We start from the raw sequence: 17,607 nt of genomic DNA, 5'->3' as shown, positions 1-17,607 counted from the left end.
CAACTAAGTTATCCTTTCCAGTACGGTCAGTCATTATGAGAGTCAGCCTTTGTCTGGCAAAGGAAACAGGCTCTCTACAAAATCGAGCATCCCTGGCCAATGACTTCCCAGCAGAGAGATTACTGGAAGAGGCCACAGCTAAACACACATTCCGCTGACAGGAGGTCTTTGGTCCTTGCTCTATGAACAATTAACCATTTCCCTCCCAGACTTCCTGAACACAATCTTAAGAGTCATGTTTACAAGGTCCACGAGATAGGATTTCCCCAAAACTCGATCTGACCTAAAATATCTTCTCCACCTCTCCAAAGTGCCTGCCACAAAATACTCCAGATTCAGTTTTCTAGAAAAGGCACAGGGCTCAAGAACCACCTGTTTGGATGACTAGTGTGTAACCTGGCCTCGGCCACAGAAGTCTTGCTAATTGAAGAGATAAACTCTTCAGGGAGGCAGAAGTGATCTCCAAGGGATTAGAGCCAATGTAAAGAAACGAGACAGCCAGGCACGGCGGCTCACGCCTGTAATCCCAGCACTTTGGGAGGCCAAGGAGGGTGGATCACAAGGTCAGGAGTTCGAGACCAGCCTGACCAACATGGTGAAACCTCGTCTCTACTAAAAATACGAAAATTAGCTGGGCGTGGTGGCGCGCGCCTGTCATCCCAGCTACTCAGGAGGCTGAGGCAGGAGAATCACTTGAACCCGGGAGGTAGAGGTTGCAGTGAGCCAAGATCTCGCCATTGCACTCCAGCCTGGGTGACAGAGCGAAACTCCGCCTCAAAAATAAGCAAAAAGGACACCTGGCGGGTGAGGGCTGTGAGTTGTCTCCATGACGGGTCTCATCATCCTCATTTTCACTAAATAGCATTTGAAATCCTGACATGAGTACACATTAGACAGCATGGCAGGACAGCCGGAGGGGCAGACGGCTTCTCGACCACGGCCGGACGCCTTTTCCTCCCCTCAAAGTCTCACGCTGCCCTGTGGAGCTGGGGCATCCAGGGAGAGAAAGAAGCCTCCAGGATCTCAGTGCTTCTTAGACTTGAGGGTCCCCAGCATCACCCAGGGGCTTGTGAGATACAGATGGCAGCCCCCAGACTCTAGTTTCAATCAGTAGGTCTGCACGGAACCCGAGATTTGCATGTCTGTTGAGTACCCAGGTGATGCGGCCCTGCTGGCCCAAGACTACCCCTTGAGAGCCACTGAGGATCACAACACAGAAAGGCATGTGGGGCAGCTGCCCCCTAGTGTTCCTGTGCAGTATCACAGAGACAGGACCGTGCCGGTCCAAGGAAAGGCTCAGGAGGCCTCAGTCACTGGCCTGTCCAGGAACAAGGAGCCGATATGAACGAATCCTTACAGGACTGTAAAACAAACACAACCAGGACACTTCAGTCCGTGGAAGAACGCGCTGAAACTGAATCTCTGGATTCTCTGTGAGAAAGATATCTTTTCCCCTCACAGACCAATTATTTAAACTTGGTGTGTCTCCAAAGCTGTCTGAAATCCCCTCAAAAGACCCCAGTTGTGTTCATTATTCAGTATAAAAAACAAAGAATTGTGGCCCACTCTCCAAGGCAAAGTCCAAGATTTACACATGGTTACACCTGGCTCCATGTCCAGCACACAGCTGGTACAGAGTAAATGTTGAACAAATGTGAAATAATAGCCAATACTGCTCAAAACACCATTTTCAAACGAAACTCATTTTAATCAATGGCAGCTCTGACTATTTGAAATATCACTATTAAGGGCAGCTAGATCCACCTGAGGGAAGACAAATAAAAAGCGATTTCCACTGGATATGCAAGGCATGGTCCTCCGGTTAGAATACCCAATAAAATCTAAGTATCCTAAAATTATACATAAAGTTATGGCATGTGGTGACCTCTAGCCCTATAGGTGCAAAGATTCACATGACACTTTCCAAGGAGACCTTCCAAGGAAGCCACTGCTTGACTCTCTTGAGTGGTGTGTTTTAGCCTCCATCTTGCAACCCTGTGAACTGCCCAATTCATTCACCTTTACTCAGATCAACACCCTGATTTATACCTTTCAAAGTATCACGCACATCTTATTAACCTGATGCTTCAGGAGACTTGATGGATCTGTTTTCCCTTATCCTTCATTTCAAAGACCTGCAAGGAATTGTACATGCACCCTCATTTGTTCTCTGCATGCTTGTTATTGAACCAGGATAGACGGATGCCTCAATGGCAAGTACTTACTCTTGATGCGTAGCTCAACAGTCCTAGTGATGTTGTATTGCTGGCCTTCATGGGCAAACGTCAGGACACAGCGGTAATAGCCCGCATCTTCCAGGGCCACATCATGTACCAGTAAGTGAGTGGTCCCCCTCACACTTAGAAATTTCTCATTGTCTTTATCCAAAGGAAGAGAATCCTTAAGGGAAAATGTTTTTGTTGACATTATACCAATATACATCTCAAAGGCTATGAATTGCATCATCATTATCAACCAATGTTGGATTTGCAATCCAAGAATTGCCCTGGTATTTACTTTGCCAATTTGGTACTTTGGGCCTCCTTTTGACTGTATTATTAGGGGAGGGAATTTGTTAACATATAAAACCAATAAAATTGCTAGATTTGGTTAACTACAATAGTTAGAGCATATTTGTCTAGGCCCAATGGGAGAAAAAAGAGACTAACTCTTCTTTGACAAAGTAAGTCATCTAAAATACAAATATGTTTATGTCCTGACTGCTACCTTCAGGCCTTAGGAAGTATCTGGGAAGACCACTACAAATAGTCATGATGAGCTGGCCAACAATGCTCAGAAGAGATGATGTTGCAGTAATTACTTTAAAAAGCATTTCAATTTTGTGAGTCAGCAACAGAAAAAATTCTGTTATAAGAAAAACTAAATAGGGGAAACGAATCCACACTTTTTATATGGACACAAGGTTCTCTGGGGTCTCTGTAGAACAGAATCCTCAAGATCAAGGCCTCCAGGAAATAGAAAGAGCTGAATGGAATTTCTAAAAACACCCTAATGAGCACACAATGTTCTCAGGGACATCGCTTTCAAAATCATGCTTAGTCAAAGTTTGCAACAGTCAAATATAACCTTGTGTCACTTCAGAGTCCCACTCTGAATGAGAACACAGATAAAATGGAAATTGTCACATGGCTCATGGAGTACCACTTTAAAACATATTTAATTAAAAGGAGATATTTCATTGATCTAAGTATGAGTAGTCAAATATGAAAAATGCCAAATAGGGCCCAGCACCACAGTCGTTCCAGTGGTGTATGGGAATTGGCCTTCTGGGTTTGAGTTTTGACTTCACCATCTACTGGCTGTATGATCTTGGGAACATCCTTATGGGTCCTTATCTGTAAAAAAGGGGGATATTTACACTTCCTACTTCACTGGGTTGCATGTAAGGGAGTTTAGAACAGGCTTGGATATAATACATGCTCCGTAATATGTAGATTATTATGAAGTGAATAAAGATTACTAAGCATCACCATAACATCTTTGTCCATGCACATTTATTGAGCACCATTTACATGTCAAGCACTGCACTGGGTGCTTTATACACATCATTCCATTTAATCTTTGAAACAATCCCAAGTGGTGAAAGTTATTAATTGCCACTTTACAGAGGAAACAGGTTGGAGAGGTGGAGTCACTCTGCCAAAGCTGCACAACAGATCAGAAAAGGAACAGAGTTTCAAACCCAGACCCATTGATGCCAGAGCCTGTGCTCCTTCCTCTCCCGGTTAAACCTTTCATTTGTCCTCCTTATGCTTTTTCCAAACCAAAAGAGAATGCATTCTAGGCTGGGCTTGATGGCTCACACTTATAATCTCAGCACTTTGGGAAGCCGAGGTGGGAGGACCACTTGAACCCAGGAGTTCAAACCAGCCTGGCCAACATGGTGAGACCCCATCTCTATTAAAAAGAGAGGGAATGCATTCTAGAGCTCAGCCAGCCTATCCATAGGTGCTGGCTACTTTTCTCTACTTTCAGAAAATCATTTCAAAGTGTCTAATATTAAATCAATATCCTATATAGAGATCCTGTAGTTCATACCAGTCAACCACTTAACCTGTTGTCGATTAAAGGGTTAATTCCCATTAATGGTTAAGCCAATAACTGTACTTTTCAGTACCAATCTAGGGTCTCTATCAGGAGTTGACCAACGTTTTCAGGAAAGGGCCAGATAGGAAGTATTTTGGACCTTGGAGTCTGCAGGGTCTCCATCACAGCTAAGCCGTAATTCCCATTAATGGTTAAGCCAATAACTGTACTTTTCAATATCGATCTAGGGTCTCTATCAGGAGTTGACCAACGTTTTCAGGAAAGGGCCAGATGGGAAGTATTTTGGACCTTGGAGTCTGCAGGGTCTCCATCACAGCTAAGCCGTGCAAAAGCAGCTACAGACAGTACCTAGATAAGAGGATGTGGCTGTGTCCAGTAAGACTTAATTTAACGACCCTGAAATTTAAATTTTATGTGGTTTTCACATCATAAAATATCCTTCTTTTCCTTTTTTTCAAACATTTAAAAAAGCGATAACTATCCTTGGCTTGTGAGCCATTCAAATCCAGGAGACAACTTGATTCCAGGGCCTAGCCATAGTTTTCCAAGCGCTGGTCTACATAAGCAATAGCTGATGGCCAGATCTGATGTTCTCTCTAGGAGCAATGAGCACATCAAATAACATCTATTCAACCAGACAAGAAAGCAAATTGTGTCCATATTTACTCCCTTAACAAAAAAGTTTATCGTGTGCTTTTTTTTTTTTTTTTTTTTTTTGAGTTGGAGTCTCGCTCTGTTTCCCAGGCTGGAGTGCAATGGCACAATCTTGGCTCACTGCAACCTCCACCTCCAGGGTTCAAGCGATTCTCCTGCCTCAGCCTCCCGAGTCACCAGGATTACTGGCACCCACCACCACGCCTGGCTAATTTTTGTATTTTTAGTAGAGATGGGGTTTCAACATGTTGGCCAGTCTGGTCTCGAACTCCTGACCTCAGGTGATCTACCTGCCTCAGCCTGCCAAAGTGCTGGGATTACAGGTGTGAGCCACTGCGCCCAGCCGTCATGTGCTTTTTTAAAAAACTCCTTTAATATGTCTACGAAATTGTTATGTAACCTTTTTTCTACATTTTTATAGACAAATTACAGTAAAAAGTTATTTCCTTCAACTGTTATGTACTCTGTCTTCACAAATCACTATTTCAAGCACCTTTACCCAACCCACATAAGGACTAATAGAACATATTAATTATGGCCCTTTTAAATTCTTTAAAATACAGTCATCCTTCAGTTTCTTTGGGGGATCGATTTCAGGAAACATCCCCCACAGGTGCCAAAACGCAGATGCTTAAGTGGTTTATATAAAATGGTGTCATCTGTGCATATAACCTACGGACATCCTCCCATACTTTAAGTCATCTCTAGATTACTGGTAGATTACTAATACAATATAAATGCCATATATAAATACAGTCATGTGTCGCTTAACAATGGGGATAATTCTGAGAAACAGGTTAAGTGATTTCTTTGTTGTGTGAATGTCAGAGAGTACTCGCACAGGCCTAGAGGGTAGAGGCTCCTACACACCTAGGTGACAAGATTCAGCCTGTTGCTCCTGGGCGACAAACCTGTACAGCATGTTACTGTCCTGAATATTGTAGACAATTGGAGCACAGTGGTCAGTTTTTGTATATATAAACATGCCTAAACATAGAAAGGGCCATGTTTTGCACTATGATGTTGAGATAGCTATGACGTCACTAGGCAATAGAAATTTTTCAGCTCCATTGTAATCTTACAAGACCACCATTGTACATGCAGCCCATTGTTGACTGAAACATTGTCATGCAGCACGTGACTGTAGTTGATGCACTGTATTGGTTTCTTATTTGTATTATTTGTATTGTATTGTTATTTTATTTGTTGAGTTATTTATACTTTCAATCCGAGGTTGGTTGACTCCCAGGATGTGGAACTCACAGATATGAATGGCAAACCATGTGTGTGTTTGTGTGTGTGTGTGTGTGTGTGTGTGTACTGTCTTCAGAAAATCGATATTTTATGTCTTTCCTATACGGTTAATAAAAAAAGAAAACACCTTTTAGTAAAATGGTATTTTTTAAAGCTGTACCTTGTACCATTGAATCTTCACGTCAGTTTTGTCACGGGTGAATTCTCTCAGGTCAGGGCACACTAATACCCCAGAGGTTGACAAGGTTAAAATTTGCGGGTATGAGATGAACGGCAGGGAAGCATCTGTATTCTCAAAAACTCTGAGCTCAATGGACACTTTGTCACAGTAAGAGGCATTTCTGATTTAAAAGGAGAAAAAGAGATAAATGGGAAGGCAAAATAAAAGTAAACTAAATGAAATTAGGCATCATTTCCCCAATTCTATTAAAATCTGCATCTGCATTTTCCAGGTTAGTACAGATTGTTTCCTGACATAAGATGATTCAACTTAGGATTTTTTGACTTTACAATGCTGCAACACAGTAAGCATTCAATAGAAACCCTACTTCAGTACAGTATTCAATAAATCACATGAGATATTCAACACTTTATTACAAAATAGGTTTTGTGTTAGATGACTTTGCCCAGCAGTAGGCTAATGTAAGCGTTCTCAGCCCATTTAAGGAAGGCTAGGCTAAGTTGTGATGCTCGGTAAGTTAAGTGTATCGAGTACATTTCTGACAACACTGTTTCCAACTTACAATGGGTTTATTGGTATTTACGCCGTTGTAAGTCGAGGAAAATCTACATTGCAATACTTCCATCCCTGATCTTTTTGAACCCTTGGGGGGGCAAAAAGTGTCATAACATAATTGTACAGAAAAAGCATGTTCTGTGTTTTTCACAAAGGTCTGTCTACAAGCCCAATTCTAATGCCACCAAGGTTCATCAAGAAATCCCCAAGTCCCCTTCAAAAGGGCTTATGCCTTCCAGGTTCTGGAGCTCCTTGAGCCCAGTCCCCACATACTCCAACTTCATGATCCAGGAAACCATATCCACATGGGGAAATTGTTTCCCAAGAGCCACTGTTTCCTTTGCTCCTTCAGGGAATGTTTTATCAACTGAAGTCTAGTTTTAGAAAACTGCTGGAAACTTAGTATAAGACCCACAAAAGATTTTTGTAATACTGCATGGGGAAATTGGTAAGTTTGCTTTATTATTCTTATCATTATTATTATTTCACTAGCCTAATCATTATTTCAATGCCATAATTCTATCAAGACCTTAGAGCTGGAAAATGGGGAGAGGAAAAACCTTTCTGGAAACTTGGGGAAAATGGATAGAGGACAGAAAACAGTAATTAAAGCTACTTTTTCAGTAGAAAAATATAAAAATATAATTATCTCAGCTAAATTTCTGGCTACCTAAGACACATGAGACTTTGACATAGAAAATGAGGATGTCTTACATATAGGGGTAAAAATTAGTTGCACAGCAAAATCTAAACCATCCATATCCAAACAAGTAACAAAATGTAAAAAAAAAAAAAAAAAAAAAAAAAGGTGAAAGAAATGTGTTAACAGCTTACCACTTGAAAGTAAAAAGAATTAATTTAAATATATGAGGCCAATATGTGTATTATATTTAGCTTAAAAAAGGAAAATAGATGAACAAATATTATATTTTATGCATAAAGAAATACAGAATGTTAACTCTCACCTTGAAAAATGCATAATCTCACTGCATGTTGAATAAAGGCAACTGAGGACAAATCTAAAGACCAGGGCCTACTTGAATAACAGTCACACAGCAGGTAGCCAACAGGGAGTAGATGCAGGCCAGGTCCTGTGCTGTGAACTTTGCACATGTTATTTCATTTATAGTCCAGCCCTCATGAAGTAGGAATTACTATTATATCATTTTTATACGAAAAAAGTTAGGTGTACAGAAATTAAGTGGGCTGTACAGCCACAAAGAGGTCAAACCAAAATGGGAAGCCCAGCAAGGCTCTGGGAAAACCCATAAATCAGAGCACTATCTTCAGAAACCAAGCTTAGTAGACATATTGAAAGTCACAACGCTGTTCACATTATTGATCTGGTAATTCCCCTTGAGCAAAAACTTCATGAAAATAACTCAAAAGAAAGAGAAGGGTGGGGGGCAATTTGATCACCACTTGCACTCCCCATGTAGTGTGGCACCCCCATGGCAAAGGCATGACACTCATTAGTAGTGCTGCTCACCAAATAGGCCCAGTTCTCCCCATTCTGAGCACATGGGGTACCACATGTCCTCATCCCCACTATGGGTGGGTGCAGTTATACGGCTCTTCCCAGCTCACGAGTTGTATGTGTGACCCTTCTACATGAAAGTTGTAACGGCCACAAGAGACCCTCCAAAGCAGGCTTCCTTCTGCTCTAGCAACCAACCAACAACATTTGAAATAGTGAACGTGACTGCTCCTTCAGCCTGAGTCCCTGAGTGTGTGCAAACCCACAGTGGACCTGTTAAATAAGCTGTTGTTATTTTAAGCCACTGAGATTTGGGAGCTGTTTGTTACAGCAGCATAACCTTGTCTGCCTACTCTTTTTCTTTTCCTTCTCTTTCTTCCTTTCTTCCTTTCTTCCTTCCTTCCTTCCTTTTTTTTTTTTTTTTTTTTTTGCTGTGATACAAAGTAAGGTGTTTATTTGCAGAACACCAAGCAAGGAGGCCCAGGCAGCTACTGCTCAAATCCTGACCTCTCTGATGGCTTGCATTCTTGCCTACTCTGACTCACCATGTGGGTTCTAGATCACAAGATCTTAAACAATCATGGGAACAGGGCAGTCTCTTGCCTCATGACTATCAATGCTAAAGAGTATTATGGCAACTGCTGGTGATTCTCTCTCGATTAGAACCCCAATCTTACAGTTGACAAAGAGTATTAGAGGTCAGCCAGGTAAACCTTCCCATGATGCAAAGAAAGTTTGACACACACTGGGATTTCCCCTGACCCCTCAATCTCTGCTCTTTTTTCTCCTACAAAAATTGATCGTAAAAACAAACTTTAGGACAAACACGACTCAGCTCACATCTCCCTGATTTTTGCACAGTCTCACTTTCAGTAGTCATGCAGATTGCCTTTTGGGAAGGACAGGGAATTCTTATGTATATATTGACCACCTTCCACGGCATGTCCCACGCTAGCTCCTTCACATGCTGTGATCTCACATAACCTTCTCAACAAACTTCTTTACAGGGGAGAAAACTAACACCCATAAAAGTCAAGTGATAAGCCCAAGGTCCCACCAGATAGGAAGTGAGAGAGCTAAGATTCCCATCTGTCTTTCTGACTTCAGGTTTCATATTTTCTTAATACACTGTGAAGTTTTCCTAGTAGTGCTCACTAGAGAAAATTAGAATTTTTACTGTGAAAAAGAAAGAAGAAACATGCATTTATAGCTATTGTAAAACCAGACATCCACATTTTCCTAGCATAAGAATAGGAGATGATTTGCCTGTTTTTTAGGCAAGGTTCAATTGCTTATAGTTGGGGCTAAGCATATGGATGGTAGTGTCAAGCTGGGTTTGATTTGAAAAGATTCTCAATTTCACACATGCACGCACATGCACACACACACACACAGAGGGCACCCTCCACCTCATATCTCCTCCCACAGCCCACATCCCCTGCCACACACACACCCAGCCTAGGACTGAGGCTAATGTGACCTGAAATTTTTTCCATTTACCAGTAATTCCTTTGTGATAAGAACGTCACTTCTCTGGTTCTTTTTCTAAATATACATATTCCTGGGTACAGTTCTTCTTAAGTCAAATGAGTTTATGAAATCTGGAGACTCTGAAGCTAGCTGGTAGAAGGAGCAAGCAGAGCCTTTGGAGGAACAGAAGAAGCAGCTGAAGAGAGAGGCCAAAACACTAGTTCCCAATCAAGCCGAGGGTTGTCTTAGTTCAGAAGAACGAAGCCAAGAAACTTTTTAAGATCACCAACACTAGGCCTAAAACTTCATCCATCAAGAATAGTAGGACATGTCAAGACCATTCAATGGGGAAAGGACAATCTTTTCAGCAAATAGTATTGGAGAAACTGGATATCCACATGCAAAACAATGAAGCTGGACCCTTACCTAACACCATATACAAAAATTAACTCAAAATGGATCAAAATACAAAACATGGCCAGGTGTGGTGCCTCACGCCTGTAATCCCAGCACTTGGGGAGGCCGAGGCGGGAGGATCACGAGGTCAGGAGATCGAGACCATCCTGGCTAACACGGTGAAACTCCATCTCTACTAAAAATACAAAAAATTAGCCAGGCGTGGTGGTGGGCACCTGTAGTCCCAGCTATGCGGGAGGCTGAGGCAGGAGAACGGCGTGAACCCAGGAGACAGAGCTTGCAGTGAGCCGAGATCACACCACTGCACTCCAGCCTGGGCAACAGAGCAAGAATCCATCTCAAAAAAACAACAACCGACAAACAAACAAAAAAAAACCTTAAGAGCTAAAACTATAAAATATTTAGAAGAAAACAAAGGAGAAAATCTTCATGACATTGGATTGGGCAATGATTTCTTAACACTAAAAGAACAGGCAATAAAAGAAAAAAAATAGATAAACTGGACTTGATCAAAATTAAAACCTTTTGTGTAACAAATGACACTATGAACAGAGTGAACATGCAACCTAGACAACAGGAGAAAATATTTCTAAATATATGTCTGATAAGGCAAGGGGTTAATAACCAGGAAATGTAAAGAACTCCTACAACTCAACAACAACAGCAAAATTCAGTTTTTAAAGTGGGCAAAGGACTTGAGTAGACATCTCCAGAGAAGATGCACAGATGGTTAATAAGCACATAAAAAGATGCTCAGCATCACTAATCATTAGGAAGATGGAAATCAAAGCCACAATGAGAGACCCCTTCACATCCATTAGGATGATTATTATCAAAAATAACAGAAAATAACATGTGTTGGTGAGTACGTAGAGAAATTGAGTTTGGGCACTGTTAGTGGGAATGAAAAATGGTACAGCCACTATGGAAAACAGTATGGTAGTTCCTCAAAATTAAATATAGAATTAACAGATGATCCAGTAGTTCCTCTTTGGGGTCTATACCCAGAAGAACTGAAAGCAGAGATTCGAACAGATATCTTCACATCCATGTTCTTGTTGGATTCACAATAGCTGAAAGGAGGAAGCAAGCCAAGTGTCCCTGGATGGATAAATAGATAACAAAATGTGGTACATACATAAAACGGAATAATAATATTCCACCTCACAAAGGAAGGAAACTCTGACTCATGCTACAATATGAACGACCCTTGAAAACATTATGCTAAGTGAAATAATTCAGTCACAGAAAGACTGATTCCACTTAAAGGATTTAAACGAGGCACCTAGAGTAGTCAAAATCATAGAGTCAGAGAGTAGAATGGTGGTTGCCTGGGGCTAGAGAGACAGGGAAAGGTGAGTTATTGTTTAATGGGTTCAGAGTTTCAGTTTGTGAGGATGAAAAAGTCCTAGAGATGGATAGTGGTGATGGTCCCCTGATCTGTACACTAAAAAATGTTTAAGATGATAAATTTTTTGTTATGTGTATTTTCTACAGTTAAAGGGGAAGAAAGCAACAGGGCAAAGAGGGAGGAGGACTGGACCCAGGGTCAGGAGACTTGGGCTCCAGAGTCAGCTCTACCACGTACCACCTGGAAAACTTTCCAAGCCAGCTTGGTTCCCTCATCCTTACAGCGAGCAGTTGGACTAATTTAATCCTAAGGTCTCACCCAGCTCTAAAATCCTATTCAGAGTAAAATCCTATTCTATGTCTATTTCTTGGTTCCTTACCATGAAGCTTCAACAGTGAACAACATAGACCAAGTCCCTGCCCTCGCAGAGTTTGCATTCTAATGGGGTAGACGAACATTAAATACGGTAACACACACAAATGTGTCAGATGGGAAAATTCTATCCCAAGGAAATTACAGCAGGGTAAGGAGACAGTGACAGAGGGAAGGGTCAGCTAAAATGGCTAGGGACGTTGTCTCCAAAGAGGTGGCATTTGAGGAAAGACTAAATGGAGAGAGAATGAGACTGTAGAGTTGTGGGGGTATGTCAGGAACAGCAAGGGGGATGCAATGTGGATTCACTGGATTTGTATTTTGTATACTGGATTCTGAGATCCAGATCATAACTGAAGACCCTCACAAGCCTCCATCCTGCCAGGATCCCCTCCCCAGCACTGCACAGAGAGGCTTACCTAGTAGTGCAGATGTAGGTGCCAGAGTCCTCCTGCAATGCTGGCAGAAGCCACAGAGCACCGTCCTGGGCCCACATCCGTGTCTCTTCTTCTCCTGGGACCATCCTAGCAGAGTCATTTTTATGCCATGTCAGGTTGATGTGGGGGCTGACAGAGGCCCACAACCGGTAGGGCACCTGGGGGCACCTCAGGGCCACAGGCTCCCCTTCCAGCCTGAACTCCCGCTTGTAATGCCTCCCACGAAACCGGCAGCTTCTGGCAGCCCCTGAAGGACAGAGAGCCCATGGTCAGGCTTTGGGTCCAAAACTTGCTCAGATCCTAAAACCTCCATGGACCCAGGACAGATCCTGATTCTGCCAGGGAGACCTGGAGCATATTAGAGGAAGATGTCATTTGTCCCTAACAAAATGACCTACACCCTGGGGTACTATCAAACTCCCTCCCTACCCCATTATTATGCTGTCAAAATTTCCAAATAACAAGTTCAGTGCTACTATCCGTTCCAACTTACGTTTGTGAAGAAAGTTAAATCAGGTTTCTATGGTGACAAAAAATTAAAGATTAAAAACTATGGCCACATTTTTCACTTGCTGACTTCTCATCATTAAAAGTAGATCTGAGCTGACTTCAGATGGTAAAAGCTTAGTTCTGGCGTGTTGTGTGGTTAAACTCCAAAGGCAACTTTGTTAAGGGCAAACACTTCACTTCTTCAGTTTGCTCTTTGACAAGCACATTCGCACCGTGCTTTTCTTTTCTTTTTTTTTTTTTTTTTTAATTTTTCCTTTTCCATTAATTTTTTTTTTTTTTTTTGAGACAGGGTCTCACTCTGTTGCCCTGCTGGAGTGGAGTGATGCAGTCTCCACTCACTGCAGCCTCAACCTCCCTGGGCTCAAGCACTCCTGTTGCCTCAGCCTCCGGAGTAGCCGGGACTACAGGCACGCACCACCACGCCCAAGCAATTTTTTTTTTTTTTTTTTTTTTTTTTTTTTTTTTTTTTGAGATGGAATCTCGCTCTGTCTCCCAGGCTGGAGTGCAGTGACGCGATCTCCGCTCACTGCAAGCTCCGCCGCTTCCCGGGTTCACGCCATTCTCCTGCCGCAGCCTCCCGAGAAGCTGGGACGCCCGGCTAATTTTCTTGTATTTTTTAGTAGAGACGAGGTTTCACCGTGTTTACGAGGATGGTCTCCATCTCCTGACCTCGTGATCTACCTGCCTCGGCCTCCCAAAGTGCTGGGATTACAGGCGTGAGCCACCGCGCCCGGCATTTTTTTTTTAATGTAGAGACGTGGGTCTCTCTGTGTTACCCAGACTGGTCTCAAACTCCTGGGCTCAAGCAATCCACCCGCCTAGGGCTCTCAAGGACTAAGATTACAGCCGGGAGCCACCGAGCTCGGCCCACACTTTGCTTTCTGACAAAAAACTTCACTAGATAACAGCTTTCCTCAGGGAAGCCGCAGTTCTGACAAAAAACTTCACTAGATAACAGCTTTCCCCAGGGAAGCCGCAGTTCTGACAAAAAACTTCACTAGATAACAGCTTTCCTCAGGGAAGCTGCAGGCAAGTCTTTTTGCATCTGAAGGGTTTACTTCTTACCTGTGTGAGCCGCAGGCTGAAGGGTGAAGGCAGAAACTCCCATTACCAACACGTACAAGCGAAACATGGCTCCTGACAACTTCCGGAGGACACAGGAAGTGGAGGACTGCGGCCCAGCACTGCGTGGCCTAGGGGAGGAAACAAGAGGTGTCACCAGGAAACAAGAACCCTGCAGAGAGGATACCTTGAAGATGGGGTAGGAGCAGGGTCTGGAGGCTTCACCGGATGATAGGAACCTTTTTGCCTACTCTGTTTAAGAAGAAAATTCAAAATTTTTGGATTTGTTTCTCTGCAGCTGTATTCACTGAACATATCTAAACTCAAATCCCTGTAGCACCTAGAGGCGTGCTTGGCAGAGGGGCTCCACCCGCTAAGCTGTTGTCTCTGCAGAGACCTGCCTTAGCCATCCCTGCCCCTTGGCCAGAGATGCTGTTTCCTCAGCTAAGGCCAGTGCCCATGCCCTCTCTGCTCGGACTTCACTTTCTTGGTGAGGTCTCCCTCACCTCCCTGTCTAAAATTACACCACGTTTAATCCCAATACTCAGTGTTTTCCTTTCCTTCCCTGTCATTCTCTACGGCATTCATCATTAGCCTTGTCTCCCCTCTCCGGAATTCAGGCTCCATGGATGGAAGGACTGTGAAAGGAAAATAAAGACTTGGGACACCCAGTTCACTCTGCCAAAAGGAAAAACTTAAGCTGAAAGCTGAGTCCTACAAGAAGCTGCCTTTCCTTCTGTTCCTAAGCAGACAGCTACAGGTAAAAGGTTTTAAAAACTCTCCACAGGTAGCCACTCTATGTTCACCTCACGTAAAGAGCAAATTTACTGAGTACAAGGGGAATATAACTGACTATTCCCTACCTGTTACTTTTCCCTTGCAACATGTGGATTCAATAATGACCACACCCTCCCTCTCTCCCCCTCCAGCCTGCTTTTCAATAGAGGAAAACCTTTACATATTGAATTCCTCCAAATCATCTTTGGAGAAAGGCACAGACCACAGACTGTTTTTTCTGTGATTCCATGTTTTTTCTCCTGGGGATTGTCCTTAACCTTGGCAAAATAAGCTTCTAAATTATTAAGACTGTTGGATACTTTTTGGTTGACGGAACCCTGCTTTATCTTATTCACAGTTATATCCCTAACTCCCATTTTTTGAATGAATGAGTGAGTGAGTGAATGGATCACTGGAAGCCCAAGGGTCCTCGTATATCACTTGTCGGAGAATTTTCTCTATATCCCCCATGGATTAACTCCTATTTTACATACAATTCTGACTTGTGCGAGGGATTCGATGTCCTGCTAACACCCTGGTCTACAGCATCCCAGGGAGAAAAGAAACATGAAATCCAACACAGAAATAGCTTATACGAGTTTATGAAGCACTCCTCCCCCAGTCCCCCCAAAGACTGGAGTGTCAGATGCCCTCCTTGTCTCTCTGAGGACCTTCTCACACTAACACAAGTATCCTCTGTGTCTGCTAACCACGGCCACAACGACGCTGCTTAACAAATCAACGACCCCAGAACTGAATGGTGTGAAACAATGGTCATTCACTCTTGCTCACAAGTCTGTGGGAAAGATGGCAGTTGGTTAACCTAAATTAGGCTGGGTTAGGCCTGGCTCTGAGCTGCAGATGGGGTCCAAGTCTGCTCTGTGGGTATCTCATCCTCCTTGGACCAATAAGCTTCCTGGGAGATGATCCTCTTTGGGGATGGCAAAAATGGAAACAATGCAGCCAAAAGCACACACCAGGCCACACTGTGAACTAGCTCACTCCTGTCGGCCCACATTCCATTTGCCACAGCAAGTCAACGCCCCACCCGGTCATCAGCAGGGCGGGAAGTGGGAGCGGTCGTGCCAGCTGCCATGCTTGACTCTTCTGGCTCTGCAAGGATGGTGACAACCTTGGGGCAGAGCCCTGGTCTTGCTCACAGAACTGATGGCCCACACACCAGAACATACCGGGGAATGTTTATGACTGAAAGTCCTCCAATGGCAGGAGTTGTGAACGAATCCAGGGGAAAAATTTCCAGCCACATTTTCCTTGGGTTGTTCCCTGCTCCTGGCACAGATATCTCTGGGAATGACTTGCAGTAAACCCAGGGTGGCATTGAGGAACCGACCCTCACACTCCAGAAACCCTCCCTCATGAGTGGGGAATCCTAAGTCCAAAGACTCAGAGTTACAGTCTGAGCTCCCCGTTCTGGTAACCTGAGATATTCCCCTTAGCTGTGTATCTGGCCTGGAGCTTTCTCCCTTAAACTCTCTGTTTCCACACAATACTATTCTTCACGAGTTTCTGAAGCACAAATAGTTCCTGTGACTTTACCCCTAACCACACTGTCAGGTTTGCCAGATGAAGGTCACATAAACATCCACCAAGCTGCTGTGTCCTCCTTAGACATGCATTAACTTCTCACATCCCCAATTATACTGGTCCAAGCCAGACTCACTAGTGCTCCAGTAAGGACATGAAAGAAGTAGGAATTAAATACACTGTAGCTAACCAATACCACGTATCGGGATAAATAAATGAAGTCAAAGCTGGTGTTGTAGGGACTAGTGTAATAGCAACAGCTATTGTACCAAATATTGAACATTCGTTCTTGCATTTTATCCCCACAAAGTGAGTATCATGCTGATTTTACAGAGGATGTATTATAAGAGTTCAAAGAGGTTAAGAGGCCTGGCCGAGATCTTACAGCTAGTAAGCAGACGTTGAAATTTAACCCCAGCACTGGCGATTCCAAAGCCCTTGCTCTTTGAAAATGTACCTTCTATGACAGATGTTGCTAGTTTCTTCTCCCAATACCTGTCATCCCTGCGTCCCCAATAATAGAACCCCCAAATCTTACCTGGGCACATGGCCCTCTAGACACAAAGACATTTCCCATCATCCCTTGCAACATGGAGTGACCATGTGACAAAATGTGGGTCAATGAGATGTGAGTGGAAGTGTCATGTGATCCCCCCAGGAGGTCTCCACTAATCTTCCTTCCTCCTGCTCAGTGTGGATGTGGTGGCTGGATTGTGGTTGCCATCGTGAACTACAAGGTACAGACCACTCACTGAATGCAATAGGGCAGTAAGAGGAAAACCTGAGTCCTTAGTGGCTTCATGAAGCCGCCCACCACCCTGGACTACCTTTTTTATGTGTCCAGGCTTTCTGTCACGCACAGCCGAGCCTATTCCCAATATATTGCTTTTCCAGAGTTTATGAAAAGATCCCAGGGGAAGGAGCCCTGCCAGGTACTGTTAGGCATTGTGTTCTCACAGTCTTCTTTCTGATACTCAACTATTTCAAGTAAACAGTTTCTGCTGGTTGACTCTAAAAGTCACTTTGACTCAAAGTCAGGAGCTGACGTGCAGCCTCCCCTCGGATGAAAGCACCCCTCTATGCTCACCTTCTCTCAGGTTCAGGCTTATGGTAATTATGGGAAGGTTTGTAACCATGTTTAAAATTACTTTGACACCAGAAAGTCAGGCTGTGCCATTCAGGATCAGTCAGTAGCCAACACTTCACAGAGCTATGGAGCTGAAGAGTCTTTGAGAAATCTAATCAAGTCTCTCCTTTTATAGGTAAAGTGAGTTTCAAGTTAACTCTCTTCTTCAAATCATATGGCTGGTGGGTGAGAAGAAGTATTTCAACAAGGACCCTGTTCCAATGGAATGAATCCTAAAATGCTGTCCTCCTCCAGTAACTGCCAGCCCCATCCACCCCTACCCCCATCTCTAGCCAAGGAAATTGTCTTTGTTTCTCTCCCTGGACTCGGGCAAAAGAGCTGCTTTACCGT

At 43.4% G+C, this 17,607-nt stretch overlaps 1 protein-coding gene across 5 annotated transcripts in view; it reads right to left on the bottom strand.

Moving 5' to 3' along the window:
* Positions 1 to 17,607, bottom strand: part of IL1R2 (interleukin 1 receptor type 2) — a 35,226-nt gene that overhangs the window by 5,956 nt on the left and 11,663 nt on the right. For all 5 annotated transcript variants that reach the window (XM_015433317.4, XM_005575147.5, XM_005575148.5 and 2 more), the window contains exons 2-5: positions 13,812 to 13,939; positions 12,219 to 12,483; positions 6,137 to 6,317; positions 2,226 to 2,400 (exon numbers count right to left, since the gene is read on the bottom strand). In XM_015433317.4, coding sequence (XP_015288803.1) covers positions 2,226 to 2,400; positions 6,137 to 6,317; positions 12,219 to 12,483; positions 13,812 to 13,939 — 749 coding nt within the window. The remainder of the gene's footprint in view (positions 1 to 2,225; positions 2,401 to 6,136; positions 6,318 to 12,218; positions 12,484 to 13,811; positions 13,940 to 17,607) is intronic.

This window comes from Macaca fascicularis, chromosome 13 (genome assembly GCF_037993035.2).
Source record: "Macaca fascicularis isolate 582-1 chromosome 13, T2T-MFA8v1.1".
Taxonomy (NCBI): domain Eukaryota; kingdom Metazoa; phylum Chordata; class Mammalia; order Primates; family Cercopithecidae; genus Macaca; species Macaca fascicularis.
Note: the sequence above shows the minus strand (reverse complement) of the source record. Positions and strands in the feature narration are given on the sequence as shown.